Source organism: Lepisosteus platostomus, chromosome 4, assembly GCF_059453375.1.
Source record: "Lepisosteus platostomus isolate fLepPlt1 chromosome 4, fLepPlt1.hap1, whole genome shotgun sequence".
Classification (NCBI taxonomy): domain Eukaryota; kingdom Metazoa; phylum Chordata; class Actinopteri; order Semionotiformes; family Lepisosteidae; genus Lepisosteus; species Lepisosteus platostomus.
In genome coordinates this window covers 26061555-26086695 of record NC_142614.1, presented here as the reverse complement: position 1 = coordinate 26086695, position 25141 = coordinate 26061555, and the positions used below count along the sequence as shown (strand labels likewise).

The 25141-nt window shown below is 37.9% G+C and overlaps 1 protein-coding gene across 2 annotated transcripts in view; it reads right to left on the bottom strand.

The window, feature by feature from the left end:
• psd3l (pleckstrin and Sec7 domain containing 3, like) overlaps positions 1–25141 on the bottom strand; it is a 241572-nt gene that overhangs the window by 161401 nt on the left and 55030 nt on the right. For both annotated transcript variants that reach the window (XM_088629209.1, XM_088629210.1), the window contains one exon: positions 19760–20245. In XM_088629209.1, the coding sequence (XP_088485335.1) occupies positions 19760–20245 (486 nt within the window). The remainder of the gene's footprint in view (positions 1–19759; positions 20246–25141) is intronic.

The window sequence follows — 25141 nt, the reverse complement described above, 5'->3', positions numbered from 1 at the left end:
CTATGTCTTTGGACTGTTGGAGGAAACCTTAGTACCCAGAAGAAACACTTTGCTATCTGTCCCTGAAGCATTTAAGTATTTTGTAAAGGTTCTGCTGTTGAAATAATATTTGCAACACAGCAGAGTTGTGTTATCTGACAATGTAACTACTATACTGTATGTAAGACCCTAAATCATGTATATAAATTAAGAAGAGTGGTAGCCCTAACACTGATTCATACTGTATAGTATCCACTGCTGTTCTCACAAGAGTCTCAGATATCACCCTTTATCAGAATCCTGTTTTTAGCTAACTAAAGCTAAATAAAACTATACCCAAATATCTGCATATCTTAATAGTCTAAATGCACTGCCAAACACAAATACTTTATTTTAATAACTGATTTTCTTCACTTTTCTTTTGCCTTTTTTACCTTTACAGAAATGAGTTACTTTCTGATCAGTAAAATGAGACCTAAAATGACAAAACTCCACTGGGCCTTATTTGTTCACTGAACTGCAGAGCCATGGATTTCTGCTGTTTCAATAAATAAAATGATCCCACAAACATCTGTAAAAGACTGAGGAAAAGATATGCTTCCTTTTGCTATAAAAGTAGAATTGATGAACCCTGTTAATCCTAACAAGCGTTCAATTATAAAAAATACTGTTAAATACTGTATTAATATTTTAGATCTGCACTGGAAGACACCGTCTCCTTTTGTTTATTTCTGTTTCCTGCCAATAAAAGCTTATTTACTGTAGCTTCATCCCATATTCCCATGTGTGTATGTAAAAATCCTTCCCTTTGCATGTGTACTACACACTTCAGATTCAAAACACTTCTGTGCATCGATTCCTATAGGGATTTAAATGCTTAAGTGTTTGCAATATAGGGTCCTGGAAGCTGAGAGCACAAAGCTATTTTTTTTAAACAATCTGACTCATTAGTCTTCACCTTGACTGAATATCCTCAGGACTTTCACTTCTGCAAAGAATAACATGGGCAAACAACTAATTAGCATACTCCCCTCTCTGCTATAGCAATTATGGCTAAATGTCAACTTAACAAATTGAAATGTGGTACTGTGGATTTATCAGTGCACGTGCATTTTGGAAGCAAGTACATCAATGCTGATATTTAAGAAGTGACAAAGTTGAAAGCATAGGCAGCATGCTACAGAGGAACACGTAAAGGTTTATTACATGCTGAAAAGAGAAGAAAGGAAACAATATTTGGGCTGTGGAGCCTTCTTCGGGTGTATTAATACTGTACATAGCACCAACAGTGCTGTAATGCATCAGACAGAGAAACATACTGTTACTTACTCCTGCAGTACAGTAGCAGGATGGCACTTGTCTCATGTCAGACAAATGTAAAAAAAATCAAGACTGGTAAAATGTCTCGCTCTCCCCTTTCCAAATTAGTCACTCCTGACTTGTAGCAGAAGAAAAAAATGAGAGAAATTCCAATATGATTTGCAGCTTACCCACTGGGGCACAAATCTAATAATGAACAAAAATTGATTTTGTTTAATTAAAAATTTATTTAACTACACTTAAGGCAGCCATATAAAACTAAACCCAGAATCTCAGAAGGGTCTAAGAAATATTACATACAGGTGGCTACATGTGTTACAGTACTTTAAGCAACTCCCAAAAAAAGGCTACAGTTGTGACAAACAAAGCAAGAAACATAAAAAACACCAAGCTCTGCCATTAGCTTTTCTTTATTATGTAGAAAAACAAAGAAATGATGACATGCAAATTAAAAAAAAATAAAAGATTAATTTAAAGTAGAATACAATGTAGGACATACTGTAGGGCCTTCAGATATTGTAACAGACCCATTGGCTGCTCTTACATTCAAAAGACATTAGGAACCAAAAGTCCGAGAGAAAAGAAGGAGTAGAAGATGTACATGTCCCTTTAAAGGAACATAAATGTAGCCCTTTTATGGCTATAATCACCGGCAACACTAAACAGTTAGTGTTCATTTTAGTAACTTAATTGAGCCGTTACATTTAAAGCACTGTTATTTACTGTACCACAACTGTACAGACAGTATTTTATATACCGTATGTGCTTCTCAGTTTAAATGTACGGTAGGTAAATGATGCACATAATTGTCAACGTGTATTCACAATTTCAATACAGTGCAGGAAAAGGTTATAAATGCAGTTGGCATGTAAATTACCTTACATTTGCCCTGAAAGAATTTAACATTGACTTTTTGTACAATATGATAATCCTACTGACATTGTCAATGCAATAACCTGAATAACTGACCCAGGGGCACATGCTTTGTTCTTACCCCCATAAAGTAGTTAAGACCCATGCAAAGTGTCTAATAAATTTCTATTATAGATTTATAAATGTTCTTCATTTAGTATACACACAATCTGTGGCTCCAAAGTCTTTCCTGATTGGTATCGTTTGTAAACTGAACTGACTTAGCTAGGGAAATATGACCAAAACCAGTTCTAAGTGTAGTGCTTTGGCTTCATTCAGCGAATTTGTAAAATGTGCATTTTCCTTTGTAAAACTCCTGCCACAGGTCAGCATTTGTATTACTTTTCAACAAATACACGCATAACGTGTAAACAAAACTATTACATGATCTGGCAATAGTAACACAAAAACAAAAGCAAAAACAGACTACATTGTATAAACACTACTTTGTCTATGGTGGCAGTAAGGTCTGATTTTAAGTAGGTTTTCCTTCATGTTCAATCCTGGATAAATTTATATGAAGGCTCAAATTTGACAACCTTGGACATGTGATTCAAAAGAGTCCAGGATGTTCTGAGCCTCAGAAAGAAAGAAACCAATCATTTTCAAAGGGCTGCAAGGTCAAGGATTGAAGCTCTAATTCATGCTCCTTCCCTGTGTTTGTGGCCATGTACGTTGTAAACGATGAACTGCATTGTACAAAACACGTTTTTGTGGTGTACACCTGGTTAAATTTATTAGAAAACCATGTATTCCATTGTGCCTGTATTTGTTTAAAAAGGTCAAAAAAACAAATTATGAAAAAAACTCTGTATGAATTTACCCCTATTCATCCTATTCATGGATGTTTTGAGAGTACGCCTATAGACCAGGCCAATGTTCAGATCCCACAGACACACTTAAGTGGCGCACAATCTTCAGTACTCCAGTTCTGCAGAAGTCTTGGGGTGGGTCTGTGCTTTCTGTTGCCTTATGGAGTTAATTAAAACCAGATGCTGCCCTGCCTCTGTTCCACTAAACTCTGGCTTTTTATAAGCTCAGCTATCCACCAGAACTATTATCCAGCCATCTTCTTAAAAATAATAAAAAAAAACTGCAGCTAATTACAAGTTCTACTACTGTCATTATAATAATTTCAGAAATATTTCAATTTAAAGGTATAGGTGAAAGACAGTTTCAAGTGCCTGCACTATATCAGTAGATGTGTCATTCGTATTTAGTTAAGAGTAACTGGGACTGCAGTGGCTTTGTGTGAAGAAGTGACAGCTTTAATGTCATAACAGGGGACAGAATCTGCAGGAATCTGTCAGTCTGGGGATGAGTCACAGAAAACCGCGTGAAACCTTTCAACTCAATCAACTGGCTATGGTGCAGGTAAGAGTAATCCCATGGCGCAGGATTATTTCATCTTCTGTAAAATGTCACAACTTGGGGGCAAAAAAATCCAACAATGGAAATGGATAAAGTAGTTTAGAAAAGGGAATGAAAATCGTTCCAACAATAAACGGCCACTACTCAATACCAACACTGCCTCTAAGATTGCGATTTATTAAGAAAAGTCCCCTCTTAACTTCACAGCTGAGCTTCACGGAGAAAGTTTTACATACAGCTCTTTCTTGGGGATAATTTATTATGTGTATAATGCTAGAGATAAAGAAAGGAACAGTGAAAAGGTGCTCTGTATATGTAAAGCCTCTAATGAGTGATAGTAGAATGTTAGGCCTCAGCATTTGAAAACATAGCATAATCAATATGTGCATGTACTGTACTCTCTGATAAATATCCCTGGGTCCATTCACTATTAACAAATCACAACCTCACCAGTGCCCTCCAAAGCAATTTGGACAGAAACGTCAACATTTGGTATTTGTTTTCTTTATGGTTGAGCAATTTGTAATCGCGATCAGGAGATTCATAATAATGACAAGTACAATACAATTTTATTTATGTGTGATTTGATGCACGGATTTGATTATATGAAAACAAAATGATAATTTGTGGCTTAAAGTGAAGATAGACCAGACCAGTGATCAGTACCTACACACAGCGTGAGTAGAGATGACAATGCGTGCCACTCTGCAGTTGTCTTGGGGGGTGTCTGGGATTTCTGTTCCCTTGTGGAGTTAAAGCCAGCTGCTGCCCTGACCTGCCTGTCTTCCACTCAACAGATTCAGCCATCTTTTACCTTCCATTCACCTTCTAATGCCCCGTCTGCTGAAGGACAAATATCGGATACAGTGAAAAGTGTAAGGACTGGGACAGTGAAATTGGCCATTTTTGCTGTGTACTAATTAAATTTGTACTTTCAAAAGATTAATATGAGTCAAAGGTATAGAATTTCAGTTTGTTTTTCTTTGTAACCCAGGTATTTTGCAACCATGTTTATCCATGTTGGAACAAATGTCATTTGTTGTGTTCAATCCCCCCCCAGTTCTGTCAGCCATTTGTTGCAATACTTATGCTTGCCTGGTGTTTCTAATTGCTCAGGTGTTCCATGTTGCACTAATTGTGCAAACATAAAAGACCTTTTAAAGGTACACACTTGGGTCCAGCCTTTGGAGATTACCTTTTAGGTCTGCCTCTTGAGTTAGAAGACCAATATTAGAGAGCTGTCGATAATGGAAAAGCAAGCAATTGTGAAGATGAGCACAAAGAAAATTCAAATCAGTGCCACAGCAGAAAGATTGGGAATCGTAAAATCAAAAATATGGAATGTCTTAAAAAAAGTAATGGATGAGTAAGCGATCAGCAGAGACCAGGTCATCCAAAGAAGATGACAGCAGCTGATGACAAAAATAATTTTTAGAGATCTGAAGAAAAATCCTAAAACAATCATAAAATAGCCAAAGAGACTGCAGACAGTATTCAGAGTGCAGGAGTAAAAGTATCTCAATTTACTGTGCGCTGGGGCCTTTTGACTGGAGAATTACAAGGGAAACACTGCAAGATACCAACCTCTCACCAGCACAGAAACAGTAAGGCCAGATTAGAATTTGCAAAGATGAGCCATTGTACTCAAAAAATGTTTTGTGGACAGACAACACAAAGATAAACCTTTATCAAAAAGACAGAATGGCAGAAGTGTGGAGAAACAGAGAAAGAGCCAAAGATCCTAAGCACACAACCATGGTGAAGGTAGTGTCATGGCCTGCCTCTGGAAAGGGTTCACTGGTTTCTATTGATGATGTAACCGATGAGGACAGCTGACGAATGAGTTCTGAAGTGCACAGAAACAGCTTGTCTACCCTTGTCCAAAAAATGCCTCCAAAATCAGTGGGCAGCAATTCTCCCTGCCACAAGACCATGACCCAAAACATAAAGAGAACAAGGAGCCAAGGGGTGGTTCAGGAAGAAGAAGTAGAAAGTTTTGAACTGACCACGTCTGTCTCCTGATCTGAATCCTATTGAGCTGCATTTTACAGTACTTGTTGAAATGGAAACTAAAGTCAGACGACACCACAACCAAGCCACAACCGAAAGCAGCTGCAATTAAGAAATGGCGGCAAGTTGATGGGCCAGAAACATTCATTGCATTGCATGCTAGGAGTATGCAACCATACACTACCTTTTTACTAGTTTAATTAACTTTTATGTATTTGTCACAATACTGCTGACCTGAAATTGTGTGTGAGAGTTGGGGGGGGAGAGATTGGTAAGGTGGGTTAACATGTATAAAAGATATAAAAGCGGACATTCTGTACTTTTGTCTCACTTTCTTTTAAACTGGAAAACAAATTTGTAATTTGTCAAAATAACCAATTTCACTGTATATACACTTTATGATAGATATTTTTAAAGTGAATGTTTCGTCAAATTTTGAATGCTCAAACTAAGCAAGTTTCAGTCAACTAATTGTTTGACAGAGTAATTTTGTACACCTGAAATAACTTTTGCTTTGCATATTCCACAGAGTAAATACTTACGCAAACAACATTTTTTAGTTTTTTCTTCTTTGCAGGCTTTGCTGACATTTAACATCTGTAATCCATAAGATTGTACAGTTCGAGCACTTTTAATTAAGTTATAATTCATTGCTGAAAGGGGATGTATACCTTTGCAAGGCATAGATGTTCTATCATTATTATGTTACTTTACGCTATGGACAAAACTGTACACAAACTGTTTTAAAGTGCCTTGTTTAAAAATCCTCTGCGTATAAAGAGTTCTTAGACTCATAACAGCAGAATATGCGTGTCCTGTATGAGCAATGAAGAACATACTGTATAGCCATCTAGGGGAAAATCAATCAATTCACAAAAAACTCTAAGGATACTGAAGAACAGTAAAGAGTTTAAAAAGAAAAAAGAACAGGAAAGAAGTCAAAGGATGAAGACTGTTGCTCAGCTATGCACCTGTACAAACTGCTTGACTGCCTGTAGCTTTTAAAACCTACAGTTAAATTTCTCTCTGGATCAGTATTTTTAAAAGTAACAACAGTTTTAAAATCTACTGTTTTTCTTGATAGGGGGACTGATGCAGTCGATTAGTAATTGTAGGAGTAGGTGTCTACCCAATTTCAGCAAGCTGAGGTTTCTGTTTAGAGTTACAAATCCCATAAAACTGACTTCGATTATTCAATTCAAGGATCACCTTCTAAAGCTACTGCATTAATTTCTAGCATTAACGCTTGCGAAATGACAAGGGGGATCTAACTTTGGTACAGCGCATGACAAATTGGTCTATTGTATTTGTGACTTAAAAGGACCAATTTGTCAGAAGTAGATCCAGTGAAAGCTTAGAACCTGGCAAAGCACTGTAATGTACAAATCCTAAAGCCTCATGCAACACTTTAACTTTGAAAGCTGAAAGCAATTCAAAAGCCTGAATTTAAGCACATAGCAGCTAACATGATATCATGAAGAGAGGGCACCAAAGACCAAAGTGATATAGCCAGCAGCTATATCACACTACATCTCACAGCTGGCAACCCACTGAAGCTATCCAGGTGTGAGCCCGGCGAGTTTGTGGATGGGAGACCTCCTGCAAAAGCTGCTGGAAGAGGTGTTATTGGGACAAGTAGGTAGCACTCACCCTGCAGTCTGTCTGCGTCCTAATCCCCCAATATAGTGAATGGGACATTATACTTTAAAAAAAGGCACCGTCCTTAGGATAAAACATAAAACCGAGGGCCTGGCTCTCTGTGGCCATTCTCAGGGCATTTCTCAAAAAGAGTAGGGGTATTCGCTCCAGCGTCCTGGTGAAATTTCAACAGTAATTTTCAAAGGATAATCTTTATCTTTGTTGTTTTAGAGAATAATCCACATTATTTTTCACCAAGGTGATTTTTAAACACTTTAAACATTATTATTCGGATATCTGATCTGTCAAGTTTTCCTTGGCAAGATTAGATTTGATACAATTTTTTGATACCATTTTACTAAGCATTAGACACTTTGTTGGACATGAAAACCTGCTGAGGTCAAATACAGTAGAAACTGCATGTCCAATTTGTTAATGCTGTTTTTTTACAATGACAAATGAATGTCAATATTGTTAATTAGTTTTACCCACAGACATTTCACATCTTAACCTGCAACTGAGAAGAATTTACAGGAATCTAAAACTTACAAAAACCTCTTTCTTCAGTTGAGCAACTGCATATTTTTTTGTCTTCTAAGACAAAAGGGAACAGTGTGGACTGCTGTCTAACACAGAGCTAGTGGTAAAGATGAAGAAAGCCTCACCTTCTAGAGCTTTGAGCTTTGGGGACTGAAAACTGCTGAATTGGGCTAAACCAGTAGCTCTCAGTTGTGGTCCTGGGTGACCCCTGTGTCTTTGGGTTGTTGTTCTTCCAGTCAAGTTCTCAGACACAGATGCTTTCAACTCCTAAAGAGCTGACCAAGATTTAGAATCTATATGAACCCTGTGCTAATTAGCGAGTTTCAGAACTCAGGTATGCCAGTTGAAACCTAACCAACAGGATTTCAACAGAAAGAAGAACACTGTGGGAGTTGTCTGATACAGCATCATTCCCACCTGCGTCTTTTCATTGACTGATCACCTTCTATGAGCTATTTAGTAAGAAATAAGGGAGTAATTGATTAATTCAGCAGCCCTACTACAAAAATGCTTAGTTTGTAACAATATATACAGTGTATATCGCCAAAAGGCAAGATTGCCTAAGGTTCTGTGCATCAAAGTTGTTAGAAATAATGGATTTCCACTACGGTATTTTTGAAATAATGGACTAAGTGCAGAAAAATCTAAACCACCAAGTGGATAAATTCCACTCATCAGTCTACACTGGTGATTATGGGCCCAGATGGAACAAAAACCAGCAGACAGGGGAGCCCCACTGGACCAGGACTGAGAACCAATGCTTTAGCCCAATTTAACTTAACAATTGGGTTGTGATGTCAATGGGTACTCGTCTGAGAACTCTGCTCTTGCTCCATTTGCAATCTACACTGGGCTGGCATGCAAGCCTTTAGCTTTAGAGATGAAAGTTTGCCGCCTACTGATACATTTTACACAGACTTCCTTTTCAAGACATGTGGAGAGTTTTAAAGGACCTCTTTTCTCTGTGGCTCAGCCCAGAAAAGAAAAAAGAATAAAGGCAAATTCAAAATCCACGTTTCTTACATTACACTTTTCACAGATATAAGCATTATTTGAAAAAAGTAAATTAATACTTAAAACTTAACTTCACTTTCTGCGCTGTTCATCTCCAAATTCTTTTCTGAATAAAATTACTGTTTCCTCTCTCAGTCAATCCTTGCATATTAGCTATTTTTACCACAACCTGCATCAACCTATATCCTCGTCTTATTAAAATAAGATGAGCTGTTGTACATGGCAGACTAGTTTTCTTTGCACCGACTGCACAAAATGTCACAGGAATGGATGCTTTCTTACATCAGCAGGACCGAGCATCAGGATCGTATTTGTGTTTTTAGTTGGGGTTTTTTTCTTTTGCCTGCTGCATCTTTATTGAGGCTCACATGTTTCCCTGCCAGCAAAAGCACCTCCCACTTCCTGGGACAGAAAAACCTGCAGAAATAAAGCCAGCAAAGCAAAACCTGCCACGTCCAACCTGCACTTCAGAATAAAGAAATCAAAAGATCCCCTAGCCAGCACGCGGCTCAGAAAAAGACACTGCAGGACTAGCAAGCTGGAGGAAACGCGGCTCGTTTCTTTCAGCGCATGGAAAGCAGTAGCTGCCATCGTCATGACGATAAATGAGTATGTCATGCATGCTGAAGGTCGAGACTTACTGAATGGAGCCGTGTTCAGCATCGGATAGGCCGGGATGGGAGAAACACCCAGACACAAAGGAGCCCATATGAGCCTCTAAACTGGGAAGTCAGTAATAATCACTTCTGTTTTCCTAAGCCATGTGACTGGCCTTCAGTGGCTGTTCTGACCTACATGGAGACAGAGGAGCAGTTGTTCCTTGGGTTGTAGGACACAGGTACTAAATTCTGCTTATTCATTAAAATACAGTTGTAGGGGGTGCCACAGCTTCCTGAGAGCTGAGTGGTAATTCTATCATACAGCATGACTGAAATCCTGGTCGAAAATGACTTAGCTTTTGCTTTTAACCCTGTGAGTACTGTAAGCCTCCTTGCATGCTTCCCTTCACAAGCGTCTGGAATCCTATTTATGTCCAGTGATGTCAATGTCTGAGCTCATGTTACTTCAGTGACAGTTTTTATGTATTTTAATGCACTCAATTTTTTTAAAGAGCCATTTCACACAGCTTTAAATAATGTTCTGGTCAGTTTCTGTGTCTGGTTCTCTCAGATCGTAATACAAAACCAAAGCTTACCCAGCTGTACTGGAAACAGCATTTCATTACAATACCCCTCGAACAACCGGGCAATTGTTCTAAAAAGTGTAAATTATATATTGACAGATCAAAAACAGTACCCCAACAAAGCAAAGCAACTCAGTGATGTAATCACAGCTGCTTTCTGAAGGAGATTATATCTGCCATTACACTGTTACATTCGTGTTAGTGCAAGTCATGCAGCAATGCAAAGACACAACAATTGTTACATTAATTATCTTAAACTAATGGAAAGTGATATCAAGAGACACTTGAGAGGAAATCATCAAAATGTTTCTTTTCTCTCCACAATTTATGGTAAAAAGGAAGTCAGGAATAATTTAACTTTTTTGACAGATATGTATAAGTAAATAAAAATGTAATAATTTAAATAAATAATTAAATTCTCTCTGCAAAGTGAACTCAACATAATTTAAAAAATACAGTATTTCTGATATTTGTTCTTTAATATATGTTTCATAAGTGGTTTTGTCTGATGAGTGAAGGGGTATTGACTGAAGACGTTCATATAGTGTTTCATTTTTAATTCTGAACCTTTTCTACTGCTGGGAAATGTGTCTTAAAAAAAAAATATCCAGCATAATTATATGTAATATACTATATATATATATGTAATCTCTTTCATGCAGGAAATGTTAAATGAGAAATCATGATTATACTTTTACATTACAGTATATGCCGATCATCTAAAGAAACCCAGCACTCTATTTACGCATGTTTGTTTTTCTAAACATATTTGGATAAAAATAAAAAAGGTTTTGGTACGAAGTGATTAATTTTGTGACTTTCACTGTTGCATCTGCATTAAATCACCTCATTAGTGGAAGAGCTATGATAAGGCAACTTCCTGTTGAATGTGCAGTCTGTAGAAAATCCAGAAAGAAAAGCACAGAAAGGAACCAATATGCCCTGTGTATCAAGTGAATAGCGTCTTCATGCCATTGGCGTATTGGAGGCTGGGCTAACTCAGTGCCTGCTATCTGGGGTGTTCGCAGCCTGTAATTCCTAATCTAGCAAGACAAAACAACCACAGTTCCTCAATGAAAAGCTGGGAGACTACAAGAGTCATGACATTCTCCTAGATTAATGCATCATTATCCAAGGGTGCTGTTCGGGACAGAAATGTCTAAATCGCTACAGAATGTAATTTCCTGTGAATTACTGCAAAACGCAAAACTGCAGTGATCAAGTCCAGGAATCTCACTTGCTGCCCTTCCTGCCAGCTTATCCTCACGTGACAACCAGCAGGACAAATGCATGTCCTCGTGCCGCTCATTTAATGATGAACTGGGACAATGGGTGGCATCTAGGGCTCAGAGACCAGAGAACAGGCACATGCTTGTCCAGGCTCTACCATAGGAAAGAGACTGAATCACAGAGGAAAGCACCTGCAACCTAGTGCAAAGCACGCATCACAGTTGTACAGTACATCACTTAGTTTCCAACACTGGCAGACTCCACACATGACTAGCATGTGACCTTTACATTAAATCCCCTGCTGATGTTCCCATGTTGCTGTTTGTAAGCTTAAGGAATTTACCCGCATCATGTCTGTTCTGTTTTTCCAGTAAAAATCTTTGTGAATTTGTTGCCAAATGAATTTGTTGAAGGATACATTTTTTATGTTCATAACACTGCATGTATTATTGCATTATAGCATTTTATAGTAGTGTCACTTTGTTTTGTATATTAGGAAATATGAATTGGGTCTTCAGAGTGGTCACATTTGCTCTTCAAAAAGTCATATTTTTGCGGTTTGTTCAACCTAGAAGCAAATGCAGTATAACAGCCCCCTACAAAAGCATTTTGTTACTTCCCATTAAGAATTAGACTTGATTCAGGACTACTGTTAATCTCTATAAAATCTTCTGATACCTCTTTTGTGCTTTAAGAAGGGCTTATTCTTATTAAGGAATTAGAAATTAAAAAGACAGAATTTAACGTAAGCAAATCCTAATCCAAATCAAATAGTAAACAAAATACCAAACTGGCCAGTCATCAGATATGAGGACTGCAAATACATCTCTGGAGTCAATGTAGTGCAGCAGGAATGGAGAAACATAAATAAAGTCACTACAAGAAGAGTTTGTGTCCACATGAAAAAATAGAATCTTCTACACCCATATTTCTCAATTACCAAACATCATATATACTGTAGTGTCTTCAGAAAGCATTCACCCTCCTCCTGAAAAATTGCAAATATTGTTGTCTTACAAACACAATTTGTAACACAGTGAATGTTTTTTCCTTGATGCACAAATAACCAATTAAAGATACTCCAGCAGTTTATATTTAAAACTTCTGCAGAAGTTTGGATGCAACTCAAGAAAGAGAGCAGAGTTAGGAGTGTGTCCAGTGCTAACAATCAAATTAAAAAGACTCATCCTCTAGCAATCCTTATCTCTGTAAAGCTTTACTTCTAAGGGCCTAAGCCTTATGGAGTCCACTGCCCTTGTACCAAACCAAAGTGAAAATGACAGTAGGTACAAGTAAATACTATAACGCACTATCATCTTCAGTATCACTGCTAAAACCACTAACATTTGTTTTCTTATTAATCATCTCAAATGCCCATATTGTTTTATTCAATGAACTATATGAGCTACAACGTATTTTGAACTTTGTGAACATCGGCAGGGTTTTCTGAACCAAACAAAGTTCTTACGATGATGGGCTCTAATCTTTAGACGGAACATGGCACACATATTCCAGGATGTAACATTTAAATACAATTCAGAACACGTAAGTAAAGGACAATCCACTTCCTGTTAGCTGAACATGTGTAACAAGCACAAACCGTAACAAGCAGGAGAAAAGAAGCTTGCATATACAACTGTTAACAACAAGTAGATAATCAGCTAAAAAAATACTTTAAACAATCCCATAACAATGTGATAGTAAGATCCCAAGTGCAAATACAATCTATTTAACTAGCTATACTACCCAACTAGCTGAGTGAAACCACAGCTTGCACATTTGTCTTGTCTCTTATTGCCTCACCATAAACACAACTTCTTCTGCAATTATGAACCAACTGATGTAAAGATGTAAAACACTCTTGCCCAAAATAACACACTTCAGCCAACAGTCCTGCTGCAAAATTGTTATGACAGTATAAAAATGCCATGTCAAGAATGAATGTAAAATAGCCCAGAATAGCAGCCCTTTTCATTATTTTTCCTGAATCCAGTCATCACCTTTGCAAGGAAAATCACACACTGAATCCACAAAGGAAAGAACAGTCTCCTACACCCTAAAACAAAGGGTGTAGTCTTTAAGACGATTGATTAACGAATCTGCAAGACTCCAGATTTTGTATTAGTAATAGTACTAATATTATAAGAAATTAGTTTGACACAGAAGTGAAACAGGAACACTTCTTTATACAAAGAGTTGGGTGTGTCTTTTGAAGCCTAAATTCTGCTCCTTCAAAAAAACAGCTGGACAAAATTTTAGAATTGCTCAACTTTTAAATAAACAGGGTTGATAAAGATCTCCTCCCATGTGCATCCTTTCATATGTTCTTGTGCTTTTCTGCAGACCCAAAGTAAATATTTCACATGCTGTGTCAAACATGCTGGATTGGCTGTTGAGATTGCTCTTCAGCTTGGCCAGGAAAAGCAGTAAGTTCTGCCTAAAACAGAGTGAAGGTCTAAACACTAGTGTGTAGCATTTTCAGTGCTATGTTGTGAGAACAGAGTAATCCAGAAGAATATCTGTGAAGCTATGTAATGCTGACATGATGCATCTAATCCTCTGGTGGCCTGAAAGTTGAGCAGTAGATCAGTATAGCAAAAAAGTTTAAAAATGAAGCCACAAGACCTGTCCCTCTAAACATCAGAGCCAACATAAACCTTATGTGCCATACAGGTAGCTAGTTTGACAGAAAGACCTTCATAATAAGATAACGTCAACGCCAATCATACACAAGGCAGAGCAGCAGATTCAGTCCTACGTTTCAGCCAGAAGTAATTAAGCAGTATATAGTTCTGGAAACAGATAGCTTAGCATCCACCCATTTATTTCTTTGTCGGCAGATGTCAGAGCAGCTGAAATTCTCTTCTCCAGCTGCTGAAAGCAAGAAAATATCGTCCCTAGAGTGGTGCATACAGTTTTAACATATGTGTACGGCTTCAGCTTTCAGAAAGTCCTTGAGACAACCAACAATAAAATCCCTCAGTGAGTAGGGCCATGCATCACAGAGGCATTGTAGTTTCCCCAGTGAGTCATCACAGGGGAGTACAGCCTTACTCGGCTTCTTAACTTGAGAGAAGGTACCCACCTCCTTAGCAAATAAGCTGCCCCTCTCCGAAGTCAGAATCACAGTGTTGCCATGAAAACTGGCCTAAGCTGAAATCTAACATATTTCTTTGATCGGGCTCCCAGGGTGAAGCCTCTTAATTACGCTGTTGTTTTGGTATCTGGTGGGCCAAATGGTCACCTTCCGATTCAGCTACCACTCCCAGCAAAGACTAGTTCTGCTTTTCACAGGTGCCCTTCTTGGATCAGGAGTAGCCACCATTAAAGAGGTTATGGCAGACAGGAGTTTCTTCCATTCTCCTTCACCTTTATGGCTTGCTCAGAAGCAGACCTACGCCAGGGGGCAGCTCCTCCCTCTTGGGCTCAGGAATGGTCAGATCCTGCCAATCAAGCTAGAAACGCAACCAATGCAAGCATCTCCCTCTCAGCCTTCAGCATCGTGGTCCAGCCTTTTACCCCAGGTTGAGCTGGCTCGGGCAATGTAAGATAGACACCTGGCTGCATTGTCTTTCCAGCCAATCAAAGAAATCAGGGGTGGTGGAACCCCAAATTAACAGAGACATATACAGTACACGATATACAGTTTGCACAACTGGAGTGCTCCTTGAGAGAGAAGTCTAGGAAAACCATTGTCTGAAAAAAAACATTTATGGCTTCTACCTATACTTACACCCATACCACATTCACCGCTATTTCATGAATAAAAAACTTCAAAAAAGCCAAACCTTTTAGCTCCTTTAAGTTCTTCAGCAGTCATCAATACTTCAAAACAGGTTATTCACAGATTACAGTCTTTGCTTCTGATTGTCAACACGGATGGTGCCAGGAGAATCCTGCAACAGTGTCTTCATCATTTTCTCTCCGTGTTGAACATTTGTGGCACTGCAAACATGGCGTCTATGAAGCTTGAAGGAACACGATGTCAGGATTCTGCCTCCACAACCTTCCAAAATTTGGGGAAATGTGTTCACATATAGTATTTCTCTACGCCCGATTGATACATTACAGGTCAAGTGATCAAGTACATCATCATCATCAGCAGCAGCAGCATGCAGATTTTGTTCCTTTTAATCTCTTTTACCTGATCCACGGTCGTGATTAAAGGCCATTTAAATATTTTTGGACACTCAAGTTTTTCATATTTAAGATCTCTACATTACAGATATAGTGCTAACAGTTACAAAAAAATCAACATGTACAAATACAAAGGAAAAAGTAGCACTTCAGGAAAACATTAGATAAAATCAGAATCCAGTTAAAGAAAAGGTGCCCAATGAACTGCAAACATATAAAACAGGATATTATAAACACCAAAACAGAGAAGGATTATTACACTGGATGCTACAATAAATAATAGGTCCTTTCAGTAAATTCAACAGCAAAAGAACAGCAAAGGGTGCTGTAAAATGTGTGCAGAACAATAATGGGAAACTTCTAGACAAACAAACAGAAATGTGCTAAATGAGTATTTCACTCAGGTGTTCACTGAGGAAGAAGTCAACAACTGGCCCCAGGCTGTGAAAGTTCTTTATGAAACAGTATAACCATAGAAGAGAAGTGTTTAAGCAGCACTCAAAATTAATAAATCTCCAGGTCCCAATGGCATTTTACCAATCGAGCTTAGGGAAACAAGAGAGAGTATCCATAAGCCATAAGCACTTGACACAGCACTTCCAACAGGGGCTCCAAACACGGACAATACTGTACGTAACAAAAGGCATAATTACAGTGAACTGTGGTGTTGTTGCCCACAAGCGCATAAGAGAAAATCATACTTCTACAGTGGCCTCACTTCCCACACCAGTGACGATGAGGACTAAACAAGTTCAAATGTTGCAGCAATCAGTAAATTACAATGGTGTGGTTCAGTAACTGTCTGAAAAGGAAGAAAACAGGAATATTGGCAACATAAACATTGCATGTGAAGCTGCTATGAATCAGAAGTAATACCGAAAGACAAAAACGATAGAGGGCCCTAAATGTCTGCCTATAGACTGTATTCTGTTACACAAGTTAACAGTAAAGGGAGTCTGTTGAGAGAACACCAGGCATGAGTGGTACACTGGGTGGGTGAAAGTGGAAAGACTGTTGTGGCATTACTAAAGACCAAACTTCCTTACGGTATTTTTCAAGTTAAATGCAACTTAAAAAATCGGGACGTATCAATGAATGAGGTTAAACATTCATTTTCTCCCCAAAACATTAACCCTGCACCAAAAGGAGCAAAATCTGTATATCCATATACAAGTAATATACTGTATAATGGTAAATATAATGGTATTTTACTTTCATACATTAAAAATTTGTCTAATGTCCAGTGTTCAAGAGTAGCATAGGAAAGGAAATGAGCAAACTGAGGAAGGAGGAAGCACTCCATCTACAGTAGCAATTTTCTCTTCTTATTTTGTTTCACCTCCTTGTTCCATATGTTTCTTTCACAAGAGGGATTTGACCTTTATTTACCAGAATACAATCAGTGGCTTCTCTCTCCAGACCTCTCCTACTTTAACGACAAGACGTAAGTAACTGAAGTTACCATAAGATGACTACCAGCTCATTCTTTCATCACAGGAAAGGAACATGGACTGGCAGTATTACCAAACCTTTCCTTTCAGTATTCACTGATCCAAATGGTAAAACAAATCAAAATGTTTTCCATTAGACACTCAGTGTATCTAGTTTAATATACTAGTATTAGTATATTAGTAAACACACCAGAAAGTGGACGGCACAGTTTCTCAGTGGTCAGCACTGCTGCCTCGCACAGCCAGGGCCTCAGAACGGCGGGGGCAATCTCCGTGGAGTTTGCATGTTCTCCCCATGTTCAGGCGGGTTTCTGCTGGGTATTCCAGTTTCCTTCCACAGCCCAAAGATAAACTTGGCAATTAATTGCCTTCTCAGAAAGTTAGCCCTGTGAATGCATGTTGTACCCTGTGATGGATTGGAATCCTGTCCAGGGTGTATCCTGCCTTGCACCCACTGCTTGCTGGGATGGTCTCAGGCATCCCCCATTGCCCAGATTTCCAGTTAGAAAGTGGATGAGTGGACACCATAAAGCAGTATGGATGTTAAATTGAACAAGTTTCCTGATGTGAGCTACACTATCTACATATTAGCCATACCAGATTGACATACTGTAAGTACTGTGTCTTTAATCATGTACTATACAATGTCTTTTTGCCACTTGTTTTAGTGCAATCCTAACACAGGTCAATTTGGAATTCTCTGTTTCCTGTAGGCTATGTCATAGGCCTAGTACTTAAAAAAAAAAAAAGACAAAAAACAACAAAAGACAACATAGCCTTTTTTCAAACAGCTACAGGTATCTAGTTTGTTGTATATACTGAAAAAAGTTACAGAAAAAAAATCACACATACAGGACAGGGATCGATACAATAAACCTTTAGTGATCATACACTACCTATTTCATTATGCAGAGATCAATTGTACTTTTGTATTGCTCTAATGTTCTTATATGAAAATGAGACATTTCTTTAAAAAGGTTACAGTGTGTATCACTTTCCTTTCTTAATGGCATAATTAACTTTTGGAACTTTCATTTTTCTAAGCAGTTCTGTAAAGTCATCCAAGGGACTGCTAAGCAAATTGATATTCTGTAGCAGACTGACCAGAGAGCAATCACTGGGGAAGATGTTGGATCCAGCAATCTCTTTCAGACTACCTTGTCATTGAAAAATGAGCAGATTCTACAGGGAATTGGATGTCAGCACAAGGCTCATTAAAGTCTGTATTGCATGTCATTTTACTCCCAACTCAATTACAAAAGAATAAAACTACTTTACCACATGTCACTTGATGGATCTCTGAATATAGAAAATAAAATCTCCTTATAGGTATAATTGGATTCCAATTTCTTAATAGAATAAAGTAAAATTATAGGAATTGACTTATGTTAAATATAATGTATCCAAATTTGGCTGTGCACTCAGTGCTGTTTTGACACATAGGTCTACGACTGACATGGCCTCTCATTAACACAAGACAGCTGTGAAGCCTTTCGTCTGTGTTCCAAATTGCCTGGCAGTTTACTCTGATGTGGAGAGCTGTCCTTTAAAAGTCTAGTCAACTGCTTGAAAACGAATTACACATGATACCGCACATGTGCTGTCTTAACAGTATTCACAGTTATAAAAATCCCTGCTGCTCTTTTCTTACAAAGTTAAAGTGATGGAAATGCCAGTGCCAGTTCAAATTCTAAATTACAAATAATGTCCTGCCAGAATTAGAACAAAGGAGTTAAGTTTCTTGATAAAGATGTTTTGTAGTTGTCATTATCTTTTATTATTCAAATCACCCAAACAGAAAAACTGAAGTACAGTGAATGTTTTCAAGGCACATTACAAAACCACTGTTACACATTTAATAATTCCACATTTAATTTTTGATTATTAAGTGAAGGTAATTATTATACAATGACCTGCACTATTACTTCCAAAGCAAACTGTACATACAGCTGCTTAAATATTCATTTTTAAACTAAAGAACACAAGTTCTTAATAAATGTCATTTCCTCAAACCCACAAATTGTGGGGAAAAGGGCTCTCTAAACATTTTCACTTGCCTTCAACATAGTTAACAGAATACAAAATCTTGAATCTTACTGTAATCTCTGAATATATGAACACAAGTGCTTGCTCATAATATCGTCAAAGCAACCATTTTTAAGAGGTTCACTGACATTGTATTTTATAAGAGGTTTCACCTTTTGTCTCACAGACCAGTATGCAGCTCGTTATTCTTTATGAGTCAAGAATTTAAGACATTTTCATCTTGATCTCTCAGTGAATTTCTCAGTTTTGCCATTTTTATCTGAGCTACATGTACACCTGAAGTGGTCATCTAATCATCTATGAGGTTTACCTTATCTAATTGTTCCACATCAAACAGTACCATTTTATTCCAGCAGAGGACAGTCAAGGAGAGAATGTATTTTGCCAGTTCTCATCGCTCATAGTACTGTTCAGTTCACTACACTCAGCTACAATAATAAAGTAGTACATATTTGCCAAATATCACCACAATGAAAAGACAATCTTGATGCCAATTAAGAGTATTTCAGGATCAGCCTTTATGATCTTTGAAATCATTAGTAATTTCCTCATGAGATCATGAGTAAATTTGATGAACAAACGTTTGTACTGGAGCAGTCATTTGCTTTGCATTAAAAATAACTGCACATGCATCTGATGATCAAGACTGTGGGTTCAGCTCCCTGATACGCTGATTAGAAACCTGGATCTGAGACCCTAACTTTGAAGTTCAATGCAACAACCTCTTCCATCTCACAGAGGTCTGGGTCTTTGAGATCTGAGATCAGAAGCACTGTGGAAGAAATGAAACTGCCTGTGAGTCGGACTAAAGCAAGCATTAAAAAAAGAGTAAAACAAACTCTGAAATAACAAGTGCTGAAGCCAGTATTTACTCCGTGAACAGAAAGCCAGTCTTCGCTGTAAGAAATGGAACTGCAGCTTGCCTTACCTCAGACAGGAGTGAAGCCACCCAGAGTCCTTTTTGGCTTTAGTTGTGCCCTCGAGGACTCCATTGACAACAGGTCCAGCTGAATATTTATCTAAAAGGTGGTCCGACTGGCTGGTGCTGAGCGAGTCTCCTGGGGGGCCCTCCAAGTACGACGTCGACACCTCCAGTGTGGCCTTTCCGCCTCTGCCCTCGCTGGCCACCCTCAGCACCTCTTGCCTTCCCAACTCGGCCGCACTCTGCAGGAGCTGGCTGCTCTCCTTGAGGCGCTGCTGAATCAGCGGGGTTAGTGGCAGGTCGAAGCTGAAGTAGAGGTCCGCCTCGTCCGCAGAGGAGAGGGCGTCGAGCGAGTCCAGGCTGCTGTAAAGGGTGCTTTTCAAGCGGTCCGATTCCAGAATTCTTTCAAACTGGGAGCTAAACACGTCCGTACTATCCTCTCGTCGCGTGGCCAAGTGCTCATTCTCTTCCCCGTCCTTAACTTCCGAAGACCTGAAACATTACGGTACATGAAAAATAAGAATTCAAAATGCAGGGTTATGCTTCTTTTCCATCCACATTACTGTATGTTTATGAATTGATTATTTAAATGCATCTACAGTAGTTTTGAGCCAATCTACGGTAGAAACCAGTAAATGTTCACACAGGAAAATTTCTTTCTGTCTTTTTGGGGATTATTTGCTGAATATGACAGTTTGCCCTAGAAAAAAATTATTGCTTTCTGTTTTCGGAGCAAATTTGAATTTCTTTTCACTTCTAAATTTGCTGATAAGTGTGGATTGAGAAATCTGTTAGAAAGAGTATTCAGTTCCCTTACAGTATGTCAATAACAAGTATTGAAAAATTGTACAAAAAAAAGGACAAAAGGGCAGGAAAAATGGCATTGTAGACATTTTGGGGTTTTCCTTCCTACCTTAAATTTGTTGCCATTAAAACAGATACAATCACCACTGTTTACTACAAACTAATAAAAAATTAAGCACTTACATAGGTTATTTTTTTCTGCTGTTTCACCATTTTTCCACTGTGCCACTTCAAATATACTGCCATACTTTAAAATAGCCTCTTTCTCTCAAAATAAATTGAAATATTATTATTCCTACTAACATCTGTGCACTGTTATATCAGCTTCACACCTCAAATCTTAAAGAAGTAACTAACTGAAGGTCGAAAGTGCATGACAGAAGACTGTGGGAAATGCCAAAATCCAAAAAGAAATGAAAATCTTCAGCTCTGAATGAATGTAATTGTACGTAAATCAAGTGGTTTATTTTTTTCTTCATAAATCTCAATCACCTCTTGTAGAAACAATGGCACAGCACTTTTACCTCATGTTCCCAAACAGTTCTTCACAAACAGCTTTTAAATTATCAAAGCGCATGCTGAGAATGTCAAATCAACAAATAGAAAAACCTTGCAGGGGCTTTTCTTTGAAGCTTAATCTCATGAGCATCAAGGTTTGCACCAGCTTCAAACAAGAAACCTGGTGTTTGCAAAACAAAAAGAAACAGAAAAAAACAAAAGCACCAGCAAACAAAACAGTCAGTACAGTCAGGCCTTGTTCACATTTTGATTTGAAAAAGGCCCCCTGAGAAACACTGTCGCACACTCTAGAGGCCTGCTTTCATTTTTGTATCAATACTGTAAAGCCATTCTAACTGACAGCAGTGCTTTGTAATGCGCATGATAATCTCTACTACTCTTTTTTTAGGGAATTTTGTTCGAGAGAGAAACTGTTTCTCTTCCAAGTTACATTTTTCAGAGTTCATGACATGTTTGTGTAAATTGATGTTGAGGTTCCAAATTACCCGATGCTTGTGTATGCCTCACGTAAAGTAAAAACAAGATGTTTGTGGATCTCATCTTTTTATCATGCTCTGTGGTTTAATGTATTTATTACACCAAACAATGCATCAGTTTCAAAATGCTGGTTAGATTCATTCCTGTGTATTTTTCAAAGTCTCTATAAAAAATAAGACCTAGCTAATATGTAAAAAAATACATCACTATTTCTAACATTCGTTATCGTTTCAGTCATGGGGAACATTTTAGAACAACAACGGGAAGATTGGGTAAATAGTATTTCCCATTGTTGGTGAAACTTTTGTCAATTTCAGTTTTATTTAACTTAATGTTTTTCAGTGTTTTTTAACCCTTTAGCTGACAGGCTATTGTCTACTAATCTTTTAGTGGACGTGTCCTGTATTGCACAGAGATGCTGTAGACTTGGGAAAAAAAATTCCATTTTCATTACTAACTTCATCTAAACTTTAACCCAGTGTGTTTATTTTGTGACGAGATACTCTGAGAATTATTAAACTACCACAATTACTTCCATTACTCATTAACTGCAATTTTATTAATGTTTTTCAGCATATACAGTATATGTGCGCATTCTGTATGTGGGTGCCTATATGCAAATGTAAATTAAGTATTATAAATCTATACAATGTTTATTCAATTCTGTCTCATTTAAAACATGACATGCTCACTTGAAACAGATTCACTTTCATGGACCAGCTGTTTGGTCGATTCCTAAAGCAATCAGTTAATTAACATATTGATAGACTGAACCATGAAATAATAAATGAATTTCAAGAGCTGATGCAAGATCTTGAAAATAAAAACTTATTATAATAATTTATAAACTACAACATCTGTGCATCAATTTTCTTATACTGGATATTTTCTTATCTAGTACAGGGTCAGGGGGGAGCCGGAACTAAACCAGGAAATCAACGGGCACAAGGAGGGATACACCCTGGATGGGACACCAGTCCATCACAGGGCACACACTCACCAAAATAAACACACACTCACACCAGGGCCACTTTTACAGAAGCCAATTAAAGGGGAGGTGTAGTCCCAATTTCTCAGACCGGTTATTAAATCACAGTAACCAAATAAATTAACTGATGTTACAGAAAAAAGTTACAAATTTTGAATAAGCACAAAATCGTGAACTTTGTGAAAGTACTATAAGTTGTCATGTTGTCGCATTCGATTTACCACTAATTTGGATGTGATGTGGCCCTTCCTGCTCACTAGTCACTACTGTAATGTGATCTACAAGCAAATAAATACGGCTGGTGCAGAAGACATTTCACAGCAGAAATGTTCTAACGTGACCCGCATGCAGAGATAACAAGAGAGTAGTATTTTTGGGCAAAACGGTCTATAAGTCGAGAGCAATATTTCTACTGGATTAAAAGATGTCGTCACAAGCTTGGTTCTTTACCATGTAAAAAGGCGCATATGAATATGGAATATGGCGCCGTGCGTACCTGGAAATGGCAGGTACTAGTCACTCCTTGCATGTGACAACAATCTCCCGTATTTTGCACATGGGGCTATGGGGTAGGGTGGCAAGATGGAAGCCATTTCTCACAAAAAAAAACATCCCAGCCCATCTAAATTTAGCACAAAAAAAACATTCAATCACCCCAAACCATGTGGAAAAATGTCTTATGGTCTGATGAGACAAAGGTTGAACTTTTTGGTTTTAATTCTAAAAGATATGTTTGGCGCAACGACAACACAGCTCATCATCCAAAGAACACCATACCTAATATGAAGCATGGTGGTGGCAGCATCATGCTTTGGGGCTGCTTCTCTTCAGCTGGGACAGGGGCTCTAGTCAAGATAGATAGGATAATGACTAGCTCCAAATATCAAGATATTTTGGCACAAAACCTGCTGGCCTCTAATAAATGCAAAAGGTGCTTCCACAAAGTATTAGTTGGGGGGGGGGGGGGGGGGGGGAGGTGCACACTTATGCAACCAGGATGTTGTAGGTTTTGTCATTTCAATTATTTTTCCTAATAATTATCTATTTGTTTTTCTTTCGGTTTTGTTGGTTGGTTTTAGATCCACTATTTCTTTGGACAATGGGAAGAAACCAGAGCAGCCAAAAGAAACCCACTAAAAAACAGAAAGAACACACAAACTATTCTAGACTAGAGTTATCTTGTGGGGTATTTTGGAGTACCATGAGCTTGATACATCCTTTGTAATAAAAAGTTCAACTTTTATGGTACTTTCAGTTCCCTCCTCTTTAAGAGCAAATCTTTTATTTATACGCGTCTTCAAACCTTTTTCTTGGACTACACAAAGAGAACAGAAGTGATAGGAACTGTGATTTGCTGGGTGTTTAAACCAGCTTTTAGATGTTTTAGAAATGTATTACACCTACATGTTGCCCAGAATCTGCATGATTACTAACCGAGGTTCAGAAGTTCAATATTTAAGTGATTGTTTCCCCCAAATACAAAACAGAGATTTGCAATACAAACTGTAGGTTAATGTTTGTACCTCTGTAGGTTAACCTTGATTGTAGTGCAGTGAATTACATTGAATTTATCAAGGCAGTGGGAAAAAAACAATTGCCAATCACATTAAAAGTGATTAAAATATGTGAGTGCAATAGCTTTGTCTCTTGGCACATAAGGAATATTCTGGAGACCTACAGAAATTATGGTGCACAATAAAGTAAATTAAAGGACGTAACAGCCATCACAAGTACGAGATTCACATTACAATTTCTTTCTCAGCTTCCTCTAAGCTGTCACTTTCAAAAATTAAATGAATATTGAACTTCTAGCCACCTTTGCATATTTGTGTAAAAAGGAGAATAATCTATGGAAAATAATTAAAACTATATGGGAAAGGTTTTTATATTTTTAATCTAAGGACCCTAATGGCACAAAAACAGAAAATGTACATAAAATATACAAAAAACAATTCTGAGAAATCACCAACATATTGTGGTTTATTTCTTTATCCAGTAGCAGCTTGGATAAAACCACCTGATAAATATTTTGTTAATTTGGCAATACAGGGAAATGTAAAAAGACTTAAAGTATGGTAAGTAAATGAGTCAATGGGCACGAATAGTGTATACTAATTGGTCTTTTCAACTTTAAGGACCACCTGCTGTTTGTTTACAGACTGCTTTACAGATTAGGCATTTTGTATTAAGTTATACTGTACATTGTCTCACCAGTTGGCCAATTTTACACATTAAGCAGTTTATTTACAATCTGACTGATTAGCAGGAGAATTTAGAAATTAGCTGGTTAATTTATAAATCCTGCCAATGTATCACAACAGATACATAAGATACTGAAAAACAGATGTTCCAGCTAGTGTACACACAAAGCACAGCCATACCTTCTCTTTCTCATCTTTTTGACTGGCATACAGTACAGTATATTAGGTCACAGAACAATACTAAGGTTTGAGGGTATGAAGGTCTTCAGACAAAGGTTTTTTTCTCACTACAATTTAATCCCCTGAGCAGAAGATCTTCTTCTCCACAGTCCTTGCACACTTTACCACCATAGCCCCCACAGCTTGGAAAACGTTACTTTACCAAACTAGTTTGCATTT